The 13,661-nt window shown below is 39.1% G+C and overlaps 1 protein-coding gene across 3 annotated transcripts in view; it reads right to left on the bottom strand.

Annotated features, from left to right (window-relative positions):
- The window catches only part of KIF16B (kinesin family member 16B), a 288,909-nt gene that overhangs the window by 51,872 nt on the left and 223,376 nt on the right, over positions 1-13,661 (bottom strand). For 2 of the 3 annotated variants that reach the window (XM_048842636.2, XM_048842638.2), the window contains one exon: positions 381-6,761. The exons of the other annotated variant lie outside the window; for it this stretch is intronic. In XM_048842636.2, coding sequence (XP_048698593.2) covers positions 6,603-6,761 — 159 coding nt within the window. In that variant the 3' untranslated portion in view covers positions 381-6,602. Of the gene's footprint in view, positions 1-380; positions 6,762-13,661 lie in introns of those variants that run through there. 3 annotated transcript variants of the gene reach the window in all.

Here is a 13,661-nt window from a genome sequence, read left to right as displayed (position 1 = left end):
AACTCCAGAAGCTCCTGCCAATTTCATTTTAAAAAAATACTGCTGAATCTGTGCATGAACACACAAGCTACGCCACGGGAAGTTGGCGCCTTTTTGCTGTCAGCACAGCATTTGAGAAAAACAGAGGTGTTTATGAAGAGAACAAATTTATGAGGAAGAAAATGGGGAAAAAAATAGGGACCAGTACAGATGCTGTAGTATTTCTTGTTGCTAAGATGTTTCACGCACTACAGATGAAATACCACACATGCTATTCCAACATCTTTCGTCTCTTTTATTAGATGTTAATGAGAACCTTTTACACATTTTATCAAAGATTTTGAAACTCAATCTGTAAAAGACAAAAGCATATCGTTTAAAAGTTACTATATGCAATCTAGTATTTTGCCCTATTGGAACAAGTTTATCTGTTGACTTAAACACACTGTACAAATTGATTTCATGTAACTTTACACACTTCACCCCTAGAAGCATATTATTTTTGAAAAGATAGAATATCTAAAAATACTTTTACACAATATGGCTAATTATAACAATTCCTCTATTTTAAAAATATAGAGAAAAATATAGTCAGTAGTAACCGGCCTATCAAAAACTATGCTGCTAATAAAACATATTATGAACCTGATTTTGCAATTGGATTTCTACGGGCAGACCCTTATATCAGTGCTTACTGGAGCCCCAAGGATTTAACAGGGCTCCATTGGACTTCAACAGAGGACAAGTTTCTACTCACGTGGATCTGACTGGAGGAATGGGACCTATGATCACTCCATATCACATCAAAAGAAAATTTTATACAATCCAGTAAAATTGCAAACCAAAGGTTGGCTTAATTCAAACATCAGGAAGATAAGAATCTTGGTAAGTTAAAATTATTCATTTCTTCAAAGTTTTGGTCTTCAATTAAAGATGGAGAAAAAAGCTGTCAGGCCCTATCATAATCTAAGATAACATATTTCTTATTCTCATATAGAATACAAAGTTTAGATAACAGAAAATGGCAAATTCTGCATCAGTATTACTGAAGTCTCAATGATTTAAGTGGAAAAGTATGGGGTTGAATCTCTTTGGGAAAGATGAACCGTTAATGTCTTAAGACATAAAACTCTCCTCTTTTTTAATTTCAAAACTGTAATCACCATTTCCAAGAGTGTTAATAAAAGTAACGAGCAAAGTTCTACAAATTTCTCTCCTCTCTATGCTTTGTCTCAAAATGGCAAGAGACGGAGGCAACAGAAACCTTCATAGAGATTATGTAGGGGCAAATTTTTTTTCCAACAATTCTGGCAAAGAAATGAAGTTATTTTGTCTGTACCCACCTTAAAACCTGTCTCACATAGGCTGGAGCCTCTGGGCTTTTGGGGGGCCCCTCAAACTAGGGGTACAATACAACACTGTCTTGTTGCTAACGGGCAGACTCTCTTTTGTTCCCTTCCTAACAGGCTGTGTCATCATTGGTTGTGTGGGCATGTGTGAAGGTGGCTCAGGAGCAACAGATGCTGACACAAGCAGAATTCATTTCATGCCCTCTGTTGCAGGTGATGTGATCGGGGTAAATTGAGCCTGGAGGAGGTTCAGCAGCAGCCATTAAACAGGCAGTATGGCTCTCAGGTGACATCCTTGGGACTGAGTCAGCCCAGTGTGGAGGCTGCTCTTTGGCTTTGGCTAGTGCTTCTCAATTCTTGACTGAGCAGCTCAGGTGCAAATTTAAGGCAACTTTGCAGCCCCTTTGTGCAGCCCTGCTGGCACAAAGTGTCTGTCGTGTTGGCCAGGATGCGATTCCTTGTAGTACAATGCATTGAATGGAGGCACACAATTTCAATTAACAAGTGTCAAAAGTAGGGCCCCGATTCAGTAAAGCACTTAAACACACTTTGGTTAAAGCATGTAAATAGACCCACTGAAGTCAACAGATTACTCATGTGATCAAAGTTAAACATCTGCTTCAGTGGTTGCTGAATCTGGGCCTGAATGCTTAATTGTCCAGGCAGTGAAAACATAGTGCCATTCCTTTCCTTTAATAAGGACCTTAGCTCCCCCCATCCCCCAGTGGTTTTGAAACTTACATCACTATCCACAGAGAACAGATTCATGGATTATAGGGCCAAAGGGACCACTATGATCATCTAGTCTGACCTCCTGCATAACACGGACCATAGAAACTGCAGATTCTGTCATAACTTTTATGAGATATAGCCTCTATTTTGGAAAGATACCCAGTCTGGATTTAAAGACTAAGTGATGGAGAATCCACCAAATCCCTGGGTAAGTTATTCTAATGGTTAATTAGCCTTACTGTTAAAAAATCTGTGCCTTATTTCTAGTTTGGATTGGTCTTGCTTCAGTTTCCAACCACTGGTCTCATTATGCCTTTTAACACCACCACATTTACTCATATAGCTTCCAAACTGATGACATATTTTGAAATTAAAAACAAGTATGTGGTTAGTTTTTATTCTGTTATGTTTCTTACGCACATTCAACGCTATGGGCCAGATCCCTAGCTGGTGTAAATCAGCATCACTCTACTGACACAGCTTTAGATCTGTTGAGAGTCTGGTTCTATATGCACTAATTTGGGTCTGTACTGGAATATCACCAAGTTTTTTAATTCAGATTTTGGTATGACAGTATTCCATAAGTGATTCTTGTTTTCACATAGTTTTCAAAATCTAAAATGATGTGAAACATTTGACTTACCTATGGGAATCTCTCCAGCTCTTGCAATAGGCATATATTTTGTGCATGGCCCACCACAATTGCACCCAGGAAGGCCTGAGAAGTACGTCTCCATTGCTATTTTTAAAGAGAAAGCACTTTGATGAACCTAAACAGCACTACAGGTAATCTGTGCAGTAAGTTTGCAGAAACTGATATAATAAAGCAAGTAAAAAGGGTTCTTTGGTACATCAGCTTCTTTCATATAAATGGCATGCAGTAAAGTATATTCTATTTTAAAACCACCTTGTTTAAATTATTTTACAGAAACTGCCTATAAAATAATATTTTATTGTAAAGAAGAAAAAAAATGTCTTCCTTTTGCAATGAGCTTTAGGGTAAAATTTTCAAAAGCAGCTAAATGATTTAGAGACCCAGGTGCCATTTTCAAATGTGACAGGCTCCTAAATCCTCTTGACTTTCAGTAAGACTTATGGTATATCTATACTTCACAAAGAAAACAAACCACCACCTGTAGCAGTGGCTATCAAAGCCCCGTTAACTGACTAAGGTGTGGGGCTTGCACTATAGGGCTAAAAATAGCACTGTAGACATTCCCATTTGGGCTGGAATCTGGGCTCATTGACCAATTCCCCATAGCAGGTGTCACAGTCCAGGCTCCAACCCAAGCGGGAATGTCTACACAGCTATTTTTAGCTCTGTAGTGCAAGCCAGAGTCAGTTGACCTGGGCTCAAACTCACTTCCACTTTTCTATTTGCAGTGTAGACATACCTTTAGGCTCCTAAGTCACTTTTAAAGATGGGACTTAAGTCTCTGAATCACTTAGGTGCTTTTAAAAATTTAACCCTAATGCTCATATTTACTAATTGGAATATGCACTAATAGATGTGCATCTTATTAGAACAATTCTATTTATTTACATAATCTTTTAAGTTTGCAAGGTTTCTAAAATAGGAACTGTCACAATGATTGAATACAAATGTGTAGTCTTCACTTTTTCTCCTTGTATTTATAATGCTAATGTTGTCACAATTTGGACTGTCAAATACACATTGTCAACTTTGTCAGGCTAGGTTTAATTGTACGACCATTTCACACAATATAAAGTAGAATGGCTAATTTGACCTACACTACAAGAAGGATGTGGAAAAATTGGAAAGCGTCCAGCGGAGGGCAACAAAAGTGATTAGGGGACTGGAACACATGATTTATGAGGAGCGGCTGAGGGAACTGGGATTGTTTAGTCTGCGGAAGAGAAGAATGAGGGGGGATTTGATAGCTGCTTTCAACTCCCTGAAAGGGGGTTCCAAAGAGGATGGCTCTAGACTGTTCTCAGTGGTAGCAGATGACAGGACAAGGAGTAATGGTCTCAAGTTGCAGTGGGGGAGGTTTAGATTGGATATTAGGAAAAACTTTTTCACTAGGAGGGTGGTGAAGCACAGGAATGTGTTACCTAGGGAGGTGGTGGAATCTCCTTCCTTTGAGGTTTTTAAGGTCAGGCTTGACAAAGCCCTGGCTGGGATGATTTAGTTGGGGATTAGTCCTGCTTTGAGCAGGGGGTTGGACTAGATGACCTCCTGAGGTCCCTTCCAACCCTGATATTCTATGATTCCATGACCTAACATATGGAAACTCATATTGTAGTTCTGATTAACCAGATGGCACTTTTTATAGTCATGAAAGTGAGCATGAAAACCTATTTTATGACACATTTTAATATCTGAAAGTTGTTTGAGTCTGCTTTTTACTAGGGCTCTCGATTAAGCGCAATTAACTCACTTGATTAACTCAAAAAAAGTAACCGTGATCAATTGCACTGTTAAACTATAGAACACCAACTGAAGTTCATTACATATTTTGGGATGTTTTTCTACATTTACAAATATATTGATTTCTTATGCAACACGGAATACAAAATGTACAGTGTCATTTTTTATTACAAATATTTGGGGGGAGGGATAGCTCAGTGGTTTGAGCATTGGCCTGCTAAACCCAGGGTTGTGAGTTCAATCCTTGAGGGGGCCCTTTGGGATCTGGGGCAAAAATTGGAGATTGGTCCTACTTTGAGCAGGGGGTTGGACTAGATGACCTCCTGAGGTCCCTTCCAAGCCTGATATTCTATGATTTGCACTTCAAAAATCTAAACAAAAGAAACAGTATTTTTCAATTCACCTCATATAAGTAGTGTAGTGCAATCTCTTTATCATGAAAGTGTAACTTACAAATGTAGATTTCTTTTGTTACATAACTGCACTAAAAACCCAAACAATGTGAAATGTCTGAGTCTACAAGTCCACTCAGTCCTACTTCTTGTTCAGCCAATCGCTAAGACAAACAAGTTTGTTTATATTTACGGGAATGATGGTTGAAGCATGAAGGGACATATGAATCTTTAGCGCATCTGGCACGTAAATATCTTGCGACTCCTGTTACAACAGTGCCATGTGAACGCCTGTTCTCACTTTCAGGTGACATTGTGAACAAGAAGCAGGTAGCATTATCTCCTGAAAATTGTAACCAAACTTGTTTGTCTGAGTGATTGGCTGAAGTAGGAGTGGACTTGTAGGCTCTAAAGTTTTAAATTATTTTATTTTTGAATGCAGTTATTTTTTGTACGTAATTTCAACTTTCATGATGAAGAGACTGCAGTACAGTACTTGTATGAGATAAACTGAAAAATACTATTTATTGTGTTTTTTACGGTGCAAATATTTGTAATAAATTAAGTGAACACGGTACACTTCGTATTCTGTGTTGTAATTGAAATCAATATATTTGAAAATGTAGAAAACATCCACAAATATTTCAATAAATGGTATTCTATTGTTAACAATGTGATTAATTGTGATACATTTTTAATCACTTGACAGCTCTACTTTTTACACAATCTGTTATATATAACCTGTACATGTCCTCATTCCAGTTAATATTGTTGGTTTTTTGTTCCATAGTAATACAAAATGGATACTATACTGTATATACATGTGCAATTCTAAACAAGTCCTGAGTAATTTTAAAGTATGAGTAAAACCTCCTAAATTCTAATTTGTGCAACTAAAATTCAGATAAGTGTTACTCTACTGTGAAGAAACCATCTATTCCAAAATATATAGCATTTTACCTTAGTTCTGTGCATTGCTGAGAGCTCTGTAAAGTGCACAATATACAATTACATTCCGGGTCATTAGACAATGAGAAAAGATGCTGACCTCATTCTTGAATAACTATTGTTTCCTTTCTTTTAATTAATGGCAAGTGATTCATTCTGCATCTGTATAATCAAGCGTGGAAGACTTTTACAGAGTTTGAATTAAAATCCTCTGCAGTACATATTTTGTAAATGTTCAGGTCACAGGTCCTTTGATTCTTATAAGGAACACTGTACCCTCAAATAGTTAAACTGTGCTTCTTGGGATAAACAAATACCAATGGAGCGTGAGTATCATCTCAAATGCCACACTATGTTAAGGGGAAATGAAAAACAGGAAATAATCTTAAGAAACAGCTTGGTGGAAACTGAACATTAGAAAAACTCCCCTTATGACTACATAACCACAGTAAACAGGAGATAATCTTGCAGTACTATAATGAATTGTCTGAGCAAATGTAAAGGAAGCACTTTCACTAATGAGTGGATCCCAACACAGCATGAGAATTAGAATTTTTGTACATCATTACCAGAGCAACTAGCGCTAACAAATGTTTGTATATTCCATGCCAAGAAAATGCAGGCACTAAATACGACAACCGCTAAAGGATGAAGGTCAGCATTGTTGCATATCTGTTTTTAACTGGCAAAATTTCAGATGGAAATTTTCAGGCATGGAGATTGAGTCTTTATTTGCATTTTTCTGACACCACAGAATGGAAGGCACAACTTTGGATTCTGCTCCACTGGCAAAGAGTCCCGGGCACACAGTTAGCCGGTCCCGTGGCTGCTGTAGTCAAACACTCCTTTCTTGAAGAATGGTGAGAACTCACAGATGGTGTGTTTTGACAGGGTTGGTCCCACTTTATCGATGTGTAATGGAGATGATGGAGACTTGAGCATCATGCAGAAAAAGTTCCTGAGGTATTTCTGGGAAAAGAAATCCACTATGTCACAGTGTTTTCATGATCACTTTGGTTACAGTCATTTTCAAGAGTTAAATACAAGGCAACATAAAAAAAGCGAAACAAATCTCTGTGAACTTGGAAAAGTTCATTTTAATAACTAACCATACTTAAATACCAACCTATAAAACGTGTCTCTGAAATGTTTATGTTGTGGTCAGGCAATACAATAAAAATGTTTATTATATTCTTCTCCTTCCAGGATTGTTACTATTTTGCTCTACCTCCAGCTTACTCTCTGCTAATCATGGTTTACCAATCATGGCTTACCAAAGCTAGCAAATATTGCAGCAGGTCGAAAAACTCAAAGCTACTTTATAGGAATTTCACTAAATATGGATGAAAAAGAACTTTTCAGCACCTAAGTACCACAATCATTAAATTGAAAGGGAATTGTTTTGATCACGGTCATCTGTATAAATTATACACGTGTTGCTTATTGTCCAGCTATACCGAAAGGACAGGAGACACATGATATGGTTTTAATAAGGCCGCAACACTATTATTAAATGTCTGGGACTATCTAGCAGATAAAAGTGTACAGTGCAGGTAGCCCCATGTTCATTCAATAACTATCCTGGAGGCTTCTACCACCCTAACCCCCTTTTCCATCTAGGTCTCCCAGCCAACCCATTGCTGGGACCTTATCCACTCCTCCTCATAGGAGGGTTAAGGTGGGCTATAGGAAAGGGCAGTTGGCTCGCTGCTAGACCGTTCATATGAGCCCCTGACTCGCCCCTCTCCCCACCTGTAAAGCACTGTTCCCCCTTCCTTTGGCCAACTGGACAATAGCCCCCTTCTGCCCCTCCACATAAAGTTGTGGTGCAGTAATTATCTCTGAACTGGGTCCTTCCAGTGAAATCCACCCTAAAACCGTCTAAAACAAATACAAAATGCAAGAAGTGTTCCAGTTCCAAACAGTAATATTTACCAACCATTCCACCGATTGTATCCATTTACATCGTGTGAAATTGTGGCAGTAACAACATAAAGGTCACTTTTGCAAAACCGATGGGGTTTCTTTAAGTAAGGTTTTGGGGAAACACGAACGTTTAGTGCGATTTAACAAACAGCGCTTGGCATGTTCAAATGAAATGTGGTAGATAAAACATGCTGAGGCAGATGAACAGACCTGTACTAAAGAGTAACCAAAAATATCACCTCCCTGACTCTATGCAAATAGCTGCAAGGGAAATCTTATCTAAAGTAAAAGGATAAAGTCTTTTGCTCTGCTACAGACTGGATTAAAAAGATAACTGACTCGTCATATCTTTAGATATTACACACTAATCATGCATTCGGGGGGAGAAATCTATTTAGTACAATATCCTATGATGAATGTGATGTTCAGTTACCTGAATGCAGCATACAGCCCTAATCCATCCATTCTGGGAAGCAGTCACCCTAATTAAAGTCCACATTACCTGCTCTCTTTTCAAGAAGAACTTCTCCATAATATAACAAGATATTTATCCATTTGCTGTTAAGAGTCTTGGAAACAAACTATATTAATGTCACGGAATGCAGGGTAACAAAAAAGCAGCTGGCACATAAGCTATTCTCTTGGCAGGACTGGTGGATTTTCTTTTTTATTCAAATCTCCCACAGGTTGTATTAATGTTCACAAAAGAAATATTTCATTACGAAAATGCCTTCAAGATGAATTCCAACAGACTAGGAGATAATTTAAAGCAGGCAACAGATGTTGTGACAACATTTGTCATAATTAGTTCACGAAGTAGGGTCCCTTAAAAAAAATCCCAACCCAATAAAGCCTGAAGGATGAATAGGGAAGTAAATCAAATGTAAAAATATAACACTCTGCTCGAGTTTTAGTAGTGGAAAGTTACTGCAGTAATTCCAGTTTATTGGATCTGAAGGTTCACAGAAGGCACCGATTTTTTAGTCACAGTCATTAGAAAGGAAATTGTATTCACCTTGGTCTGTGTGGCCAGGTGATTTACTGCCATGCCTTTCCTGTAAAGCCACTATTCTTGCTGTAGGCTGGGCAATTCTAATGGTAGTAGTACAAAGAAGCTCTGTGCTAGGCGAGTATATGTACGTGAAATGAAAATGGTAACAACAGCAACTACTGGTTCACATAATTTTCCCAGATCTGCACAGAAATCATGGTTGGAACACTACAGCTGGCTGGAAAGTGGAGAACAAATTGTGAAAATGTTACCCCCCTCCCTTTTTTTTTTTTGCTGAAATTTCGTTTTGAAGTAAGATTTCAATGCCATATACTGCACTCTAGTAACACCATATATTGTATGTCAGTATGTGCTACCTTGTTTAATAGCCTCTGGATCAGGGCTCATATGCAGCATGAAGTATGATGCTGAAGTGCAGCATGGGGCCATTGTGCCCTTCACCCCATACCGGTTGGTCGAGATGTGCTGGTTGGAAGTTAACGAGTCCATAATACAGTGAAACATGTCCTGATGTTCTAGCCCACATGTGAACTAAGGCTGCGCACACTGTTGTCATGACTTCCTATCCAGTCACTACACTAACAGTGCCTGACTCAAAGCCTTGCTGTCCCCCAAATGTGGAACGTACTATAGTATATCAACATCTATTTCTAGTCTTGCAGTGTTCACTTCTAAAGTTAACAATCGAACTCACTATTACAAATATTCCAAGGGACATGTTCTTTTGACTTATTTTATTTTTCATTCTGGTAAATGCTTTCAGAACAGTAAGGATTACAATATTCACTTGTTCTGGATTATTTAGTCTAGCAATCAGTGTTCAAAATGTACTTCTGAGTTCATGTTGCTACTAGTGTTTACATTGTTAAATTGTTGGCTTACAAAACACCCACTGTAATTGTAAATATCTGTTTTCCAATGATGGCATGGAATCGTGGCATCATTAGATGGACAGCTCTTATACTTAAACACTTTAACATATATTTATTATCAGTCATTTGGTCCAAGCATACACTAAGAAATATGAAAGATTACTTTGTACAGGAATTTTATTACCACTATGTAAGAAAATGTTTAAAGCAGGAATCCATTCTGTTTTATTCTTAGGTTCAAAGCATGCTAAAACTGTGTCCCCAAGATTTGAAAGGTGAAGATTCTGCCCTTTTGGTTTGTCCTACGTTTTCATGTCCTTTAGACTGACTAACTTGAGATCTATATTATGTGAACTACACAAACTTAAACCTCAAAGCTTTAACCTTGCATGACAAGTATCCCTGCGGGAGAAAAACCTAGAAATCTTTGCAAGCCTCAAAGCTGTTTCTTTTGTTGAATGGGCCAAGCTGCTTTCCCTCCATTTTCATTTGGTGAATGGTGAAATTATAACCATTTAAAGTTTTAAAAAACTATTATTTTAATAGGGGTCATTCTATAACTGTAGGCCAGTGTTCACCTGATGTGCAATGTCATTCTAATGATTTCTGCACTACCTCACTAAGTGGGGACCTCATAATTTTACATATTTTAACATGAACCCATAAATTTATTTAACAGTATTAAAATTGAAAAGTTTTCTGGAATGTAAAAGGATTCTTATCTTCCATTCAGTTGTGGCATATTAACAGAGAACACAACTCAATTATATTGTTCTCATATGTTACGAAGAGTGACAGCTTTGGAGACCAATCACAAAGTTTAATAAGAATTAGATTTTTTTAAATTAAACTTTGCATTGTTTTAAAACTCATCAGCTGTAGTACTTACAGAAGGTGAAAGAAACTTCCAGCATCATGGGTTTGGACTATAGGTTTGGACCTTCCCAAACTTGCTAACTATTTTTTACAGCAGGTTTCTTGTAACATTGGTAATTCTCTTGAGCTTTGGGCTTCACAACCCCCACAATAATGAAATATTTTGCTCTTGTATTTAAAGGAGTTCACACAGTTTTACAAACCTTAATGAGTTAAGCCTTACAGAGCATGGTGAGGTAAGAAATAATCCTCACTTTATAGTTGAAGAAATTGAGGTACAGATATTAATAGATTTGCCCAGGGTCTCACAAAGAATCAGTGGCAGACTAGGAAAAAGAATGCCTAACTTGTTAATCCAACTCCTATCATTGGACCATCTTCCCCTTTATTAAAATGCTAGCCTTGCTCAGACCCAGCCATATAACTACTATATAATCTTTTAACAAAGGAGTACAGTGTTGCAAGTTTTAAGCCAAATCTTGGTTTAAACTATTCATAGAGGAAAAGCACATGGCTATTTTGTATAGAAAAGATGAAAATACTATAAAAAGGGACAGGTTTCAAGCTTACTCACTCTGAATAACACATTACTCTGCAATTAGTACGTGTGGTTTCAATGGGAGTACCTCAGCCTAAGATATTCCTAAGCATGAATATGGATATTAGAATCTAGTGCAAAATGAGCAGGTAAACCGGAGTATGGTTAGCTATGACGGCTTCCAAGCAGTGACAAAAAGAAACAAAGATCTGCTTAAATGGCAGACTCTAAAAGACACTGATTGCTCAGGCATCCCGTGTCACTGCACAAGTCAGAATGTTAGCCAGCTTGATCTTTCTCAGATCATTAGATCCATCTAATGGGGGAAAAGGGGAAACACCTTCCAGGTGTTTTCTCTACCATTTAATTTTAAAAAAGGTTAAACATATTAGTTCTTCTCTCCCCCTCCCAGAGGTGTCATGAGGAGTAACTGATGTTTTTCTGCAGTGGTTTTCAGATGTGAAGCACTATATAAAATGTTAGGTATTATTACAAACTATAGGAATCTGTTAAGAAGCAGCCTTCCGGAGATGGCATGCTGACACACAGAGACTTGAGGCAGTGACTCATGGAGAGAGAGGATTTGCAAAGCGCACTATCTGAGGTGATCCTACAAAAGGAATGGTGAGAGCTAAGGGTTTCATGTCTTCTCTCTAGAACTGGGCTTTGCAACATTTAGTCATTTCTAATTCTTCTCTTGGCCTCTCTTCCTTGTAAACAAGCAAGAGCCACAGGGAATGAGACTCAGTAAATGGATGAGTGATAGCCCAATAATAGGCAGCAGGCACAGTGATACATATCATGGAGAGGGAAAAGAATGAAGATGGAACTCATAAGGAAGAATGGTGCTGAGGGGTTGCAAACTGAACTAATTCTGAACCATTGGGACATTATCTAGTTCTGGGGTGGGCAAACTACAGCCCATGGGCTGGATCTGGCCCACGGGATTGCCAGCCTTCTGTCGCTCCCAGAAGCGGCCAGCACCATGGCCCCTGGGGGGTAGAGGGCTTCATGCGCTGCCCTCGCCTGCAGGCATCGCCCGCCCTGCAGCCAAGGGGAGCTTTGGGGGAGGTATCCGCAGGCGAGGGCAGCACGTGGAGCCCTCTGCTCCTCCCCCTCCCTTAGGGACGCGGCCTCAGCCTGCCTGAGCCCCGCTGCGCGCCACTGCCACCCCGGAGCTGCTGCAGGTAAGTGGCACCGGGCCGGAGCCTGCACCCCGAACCGCTCCAGCACCCCACATCCCAACCCCCTGCCCTACTCCGCACCCCTTGCCCTGAGCCCCCTTATCCCTTGCCTTGAGCCCCCTGCCGCACCCCTCATGAACCCCAACCCCCTACCCGGAGACCACTCCTGAATCCCGCACTCCTCCTGCACCCCAACCCCCTGCACCAGACACCTACAGAGACACAGCTCCATCTCTGCAGCTGCGCAGATTGAAATTTGTAGCGTAGAGCTGCCTTGGGTAGGTTTCCCAGACCTAAAGAAGAGCTCTGTGTTAGCTCAAAAGCTTCTCTCTCTCTCTCTCTCTCTCTCTCTCTCTCACCAACAGAGGCTGGTTCAATACAAGACTATATCTCACTCACCTTATCTCTAAGAGTTAAACAGTCAGACTTGCATTCAAGGTTCTTTTTACAAGACTGCTTCACCCACCCTTGCTAAAAATACATTGGCATCAGTTCTTTTCCAAGTTATCTTGGAACATATTGCAAGATATCCTAAAATCAACTCTAGAGTAAAATATATGAGCATACTAGCTTTTCTTATTCAATATCTTGAATATTATATATTTCATGCACTTTATATAGTAATTAGTCACCTCTAGATCCCCACACTACTGTATATACACTGAGGTCACTGTGGGCAGTTTCAATTTTATATGAAGGGGAAAAAAACCCCAGTGCCTGAGAAAATATTTAGTGTTTAAAAGCTGTTATTTCTTTGAAAATCTAAGCACAAATGATAAATTTCTAGAAATGTTACAGTATCATCTGGTCCTGTATCTTTTGTAGGGAAAGAATCAAGTTCTGGACTTTGCTTATAACAAAACTATAGAACTAAACAGCACTATCATTAGTGGACAAAGTTTTGGAAATCTCATTTTAATAAAAGAAGCTGTAAATACCTCTGTACCTATTATAATTCTACACATATGCATCAACATTAAATCAGAGCCCTTCCCTTGCAATTTGTGTAAGCACAAAGATAATAGGTTGATCAGGACATGTAGGAGAAAGAAGAATGACACACAAATAGATTTAAAGCAGCACACCACAACTGCTTCAGTTACAATATTAAAGGGAGGGAGACCTGCCTCAAAGTTCCAGGCATTAATTGGGCCCGGTGCTTGGTGAAATGGACTCATGCTATACAACCAAAAAATATGAAATGTATTCCTTTAGCCAAACCCTTGCTACTCAATTGATGATTCAGCCTAATGCTGAATCGCATCACCGGCTCCTCCCACCCAAGCAATACTGTTTCCTGGTAGTGGCGTCTTCAACCTTTTGAAGGTTAACAGAGTTAAGGCGGCTTACACATATTTCCTACCAATGGAATTGTAAAAAATAAATCAAGACAATCACCATTTAATATCCAGATCACCCTCAATTTGCATGCCTTAGGTTACAATCCCTAACACCCACTCA

Source organism: Caretta caretta, chromosome 3 (genome assembly GCF_965140235.1).
Source record: "Caretta caretta isolate rCarCar2 chromosome 3, rCarCar1.hap1, whole genome shotgun sequence".
Taxonomy (NCBI): domain Eukaryota; kingdom Metazoa; phylum Chordata; order Testudines; family Cheloniidae; genus Caretta; species Caretta caretta.
Note: the sequence above shows the minus strand (reverse complement) of the source record. Positions and strands in the feature narration are given on the sequence as shown.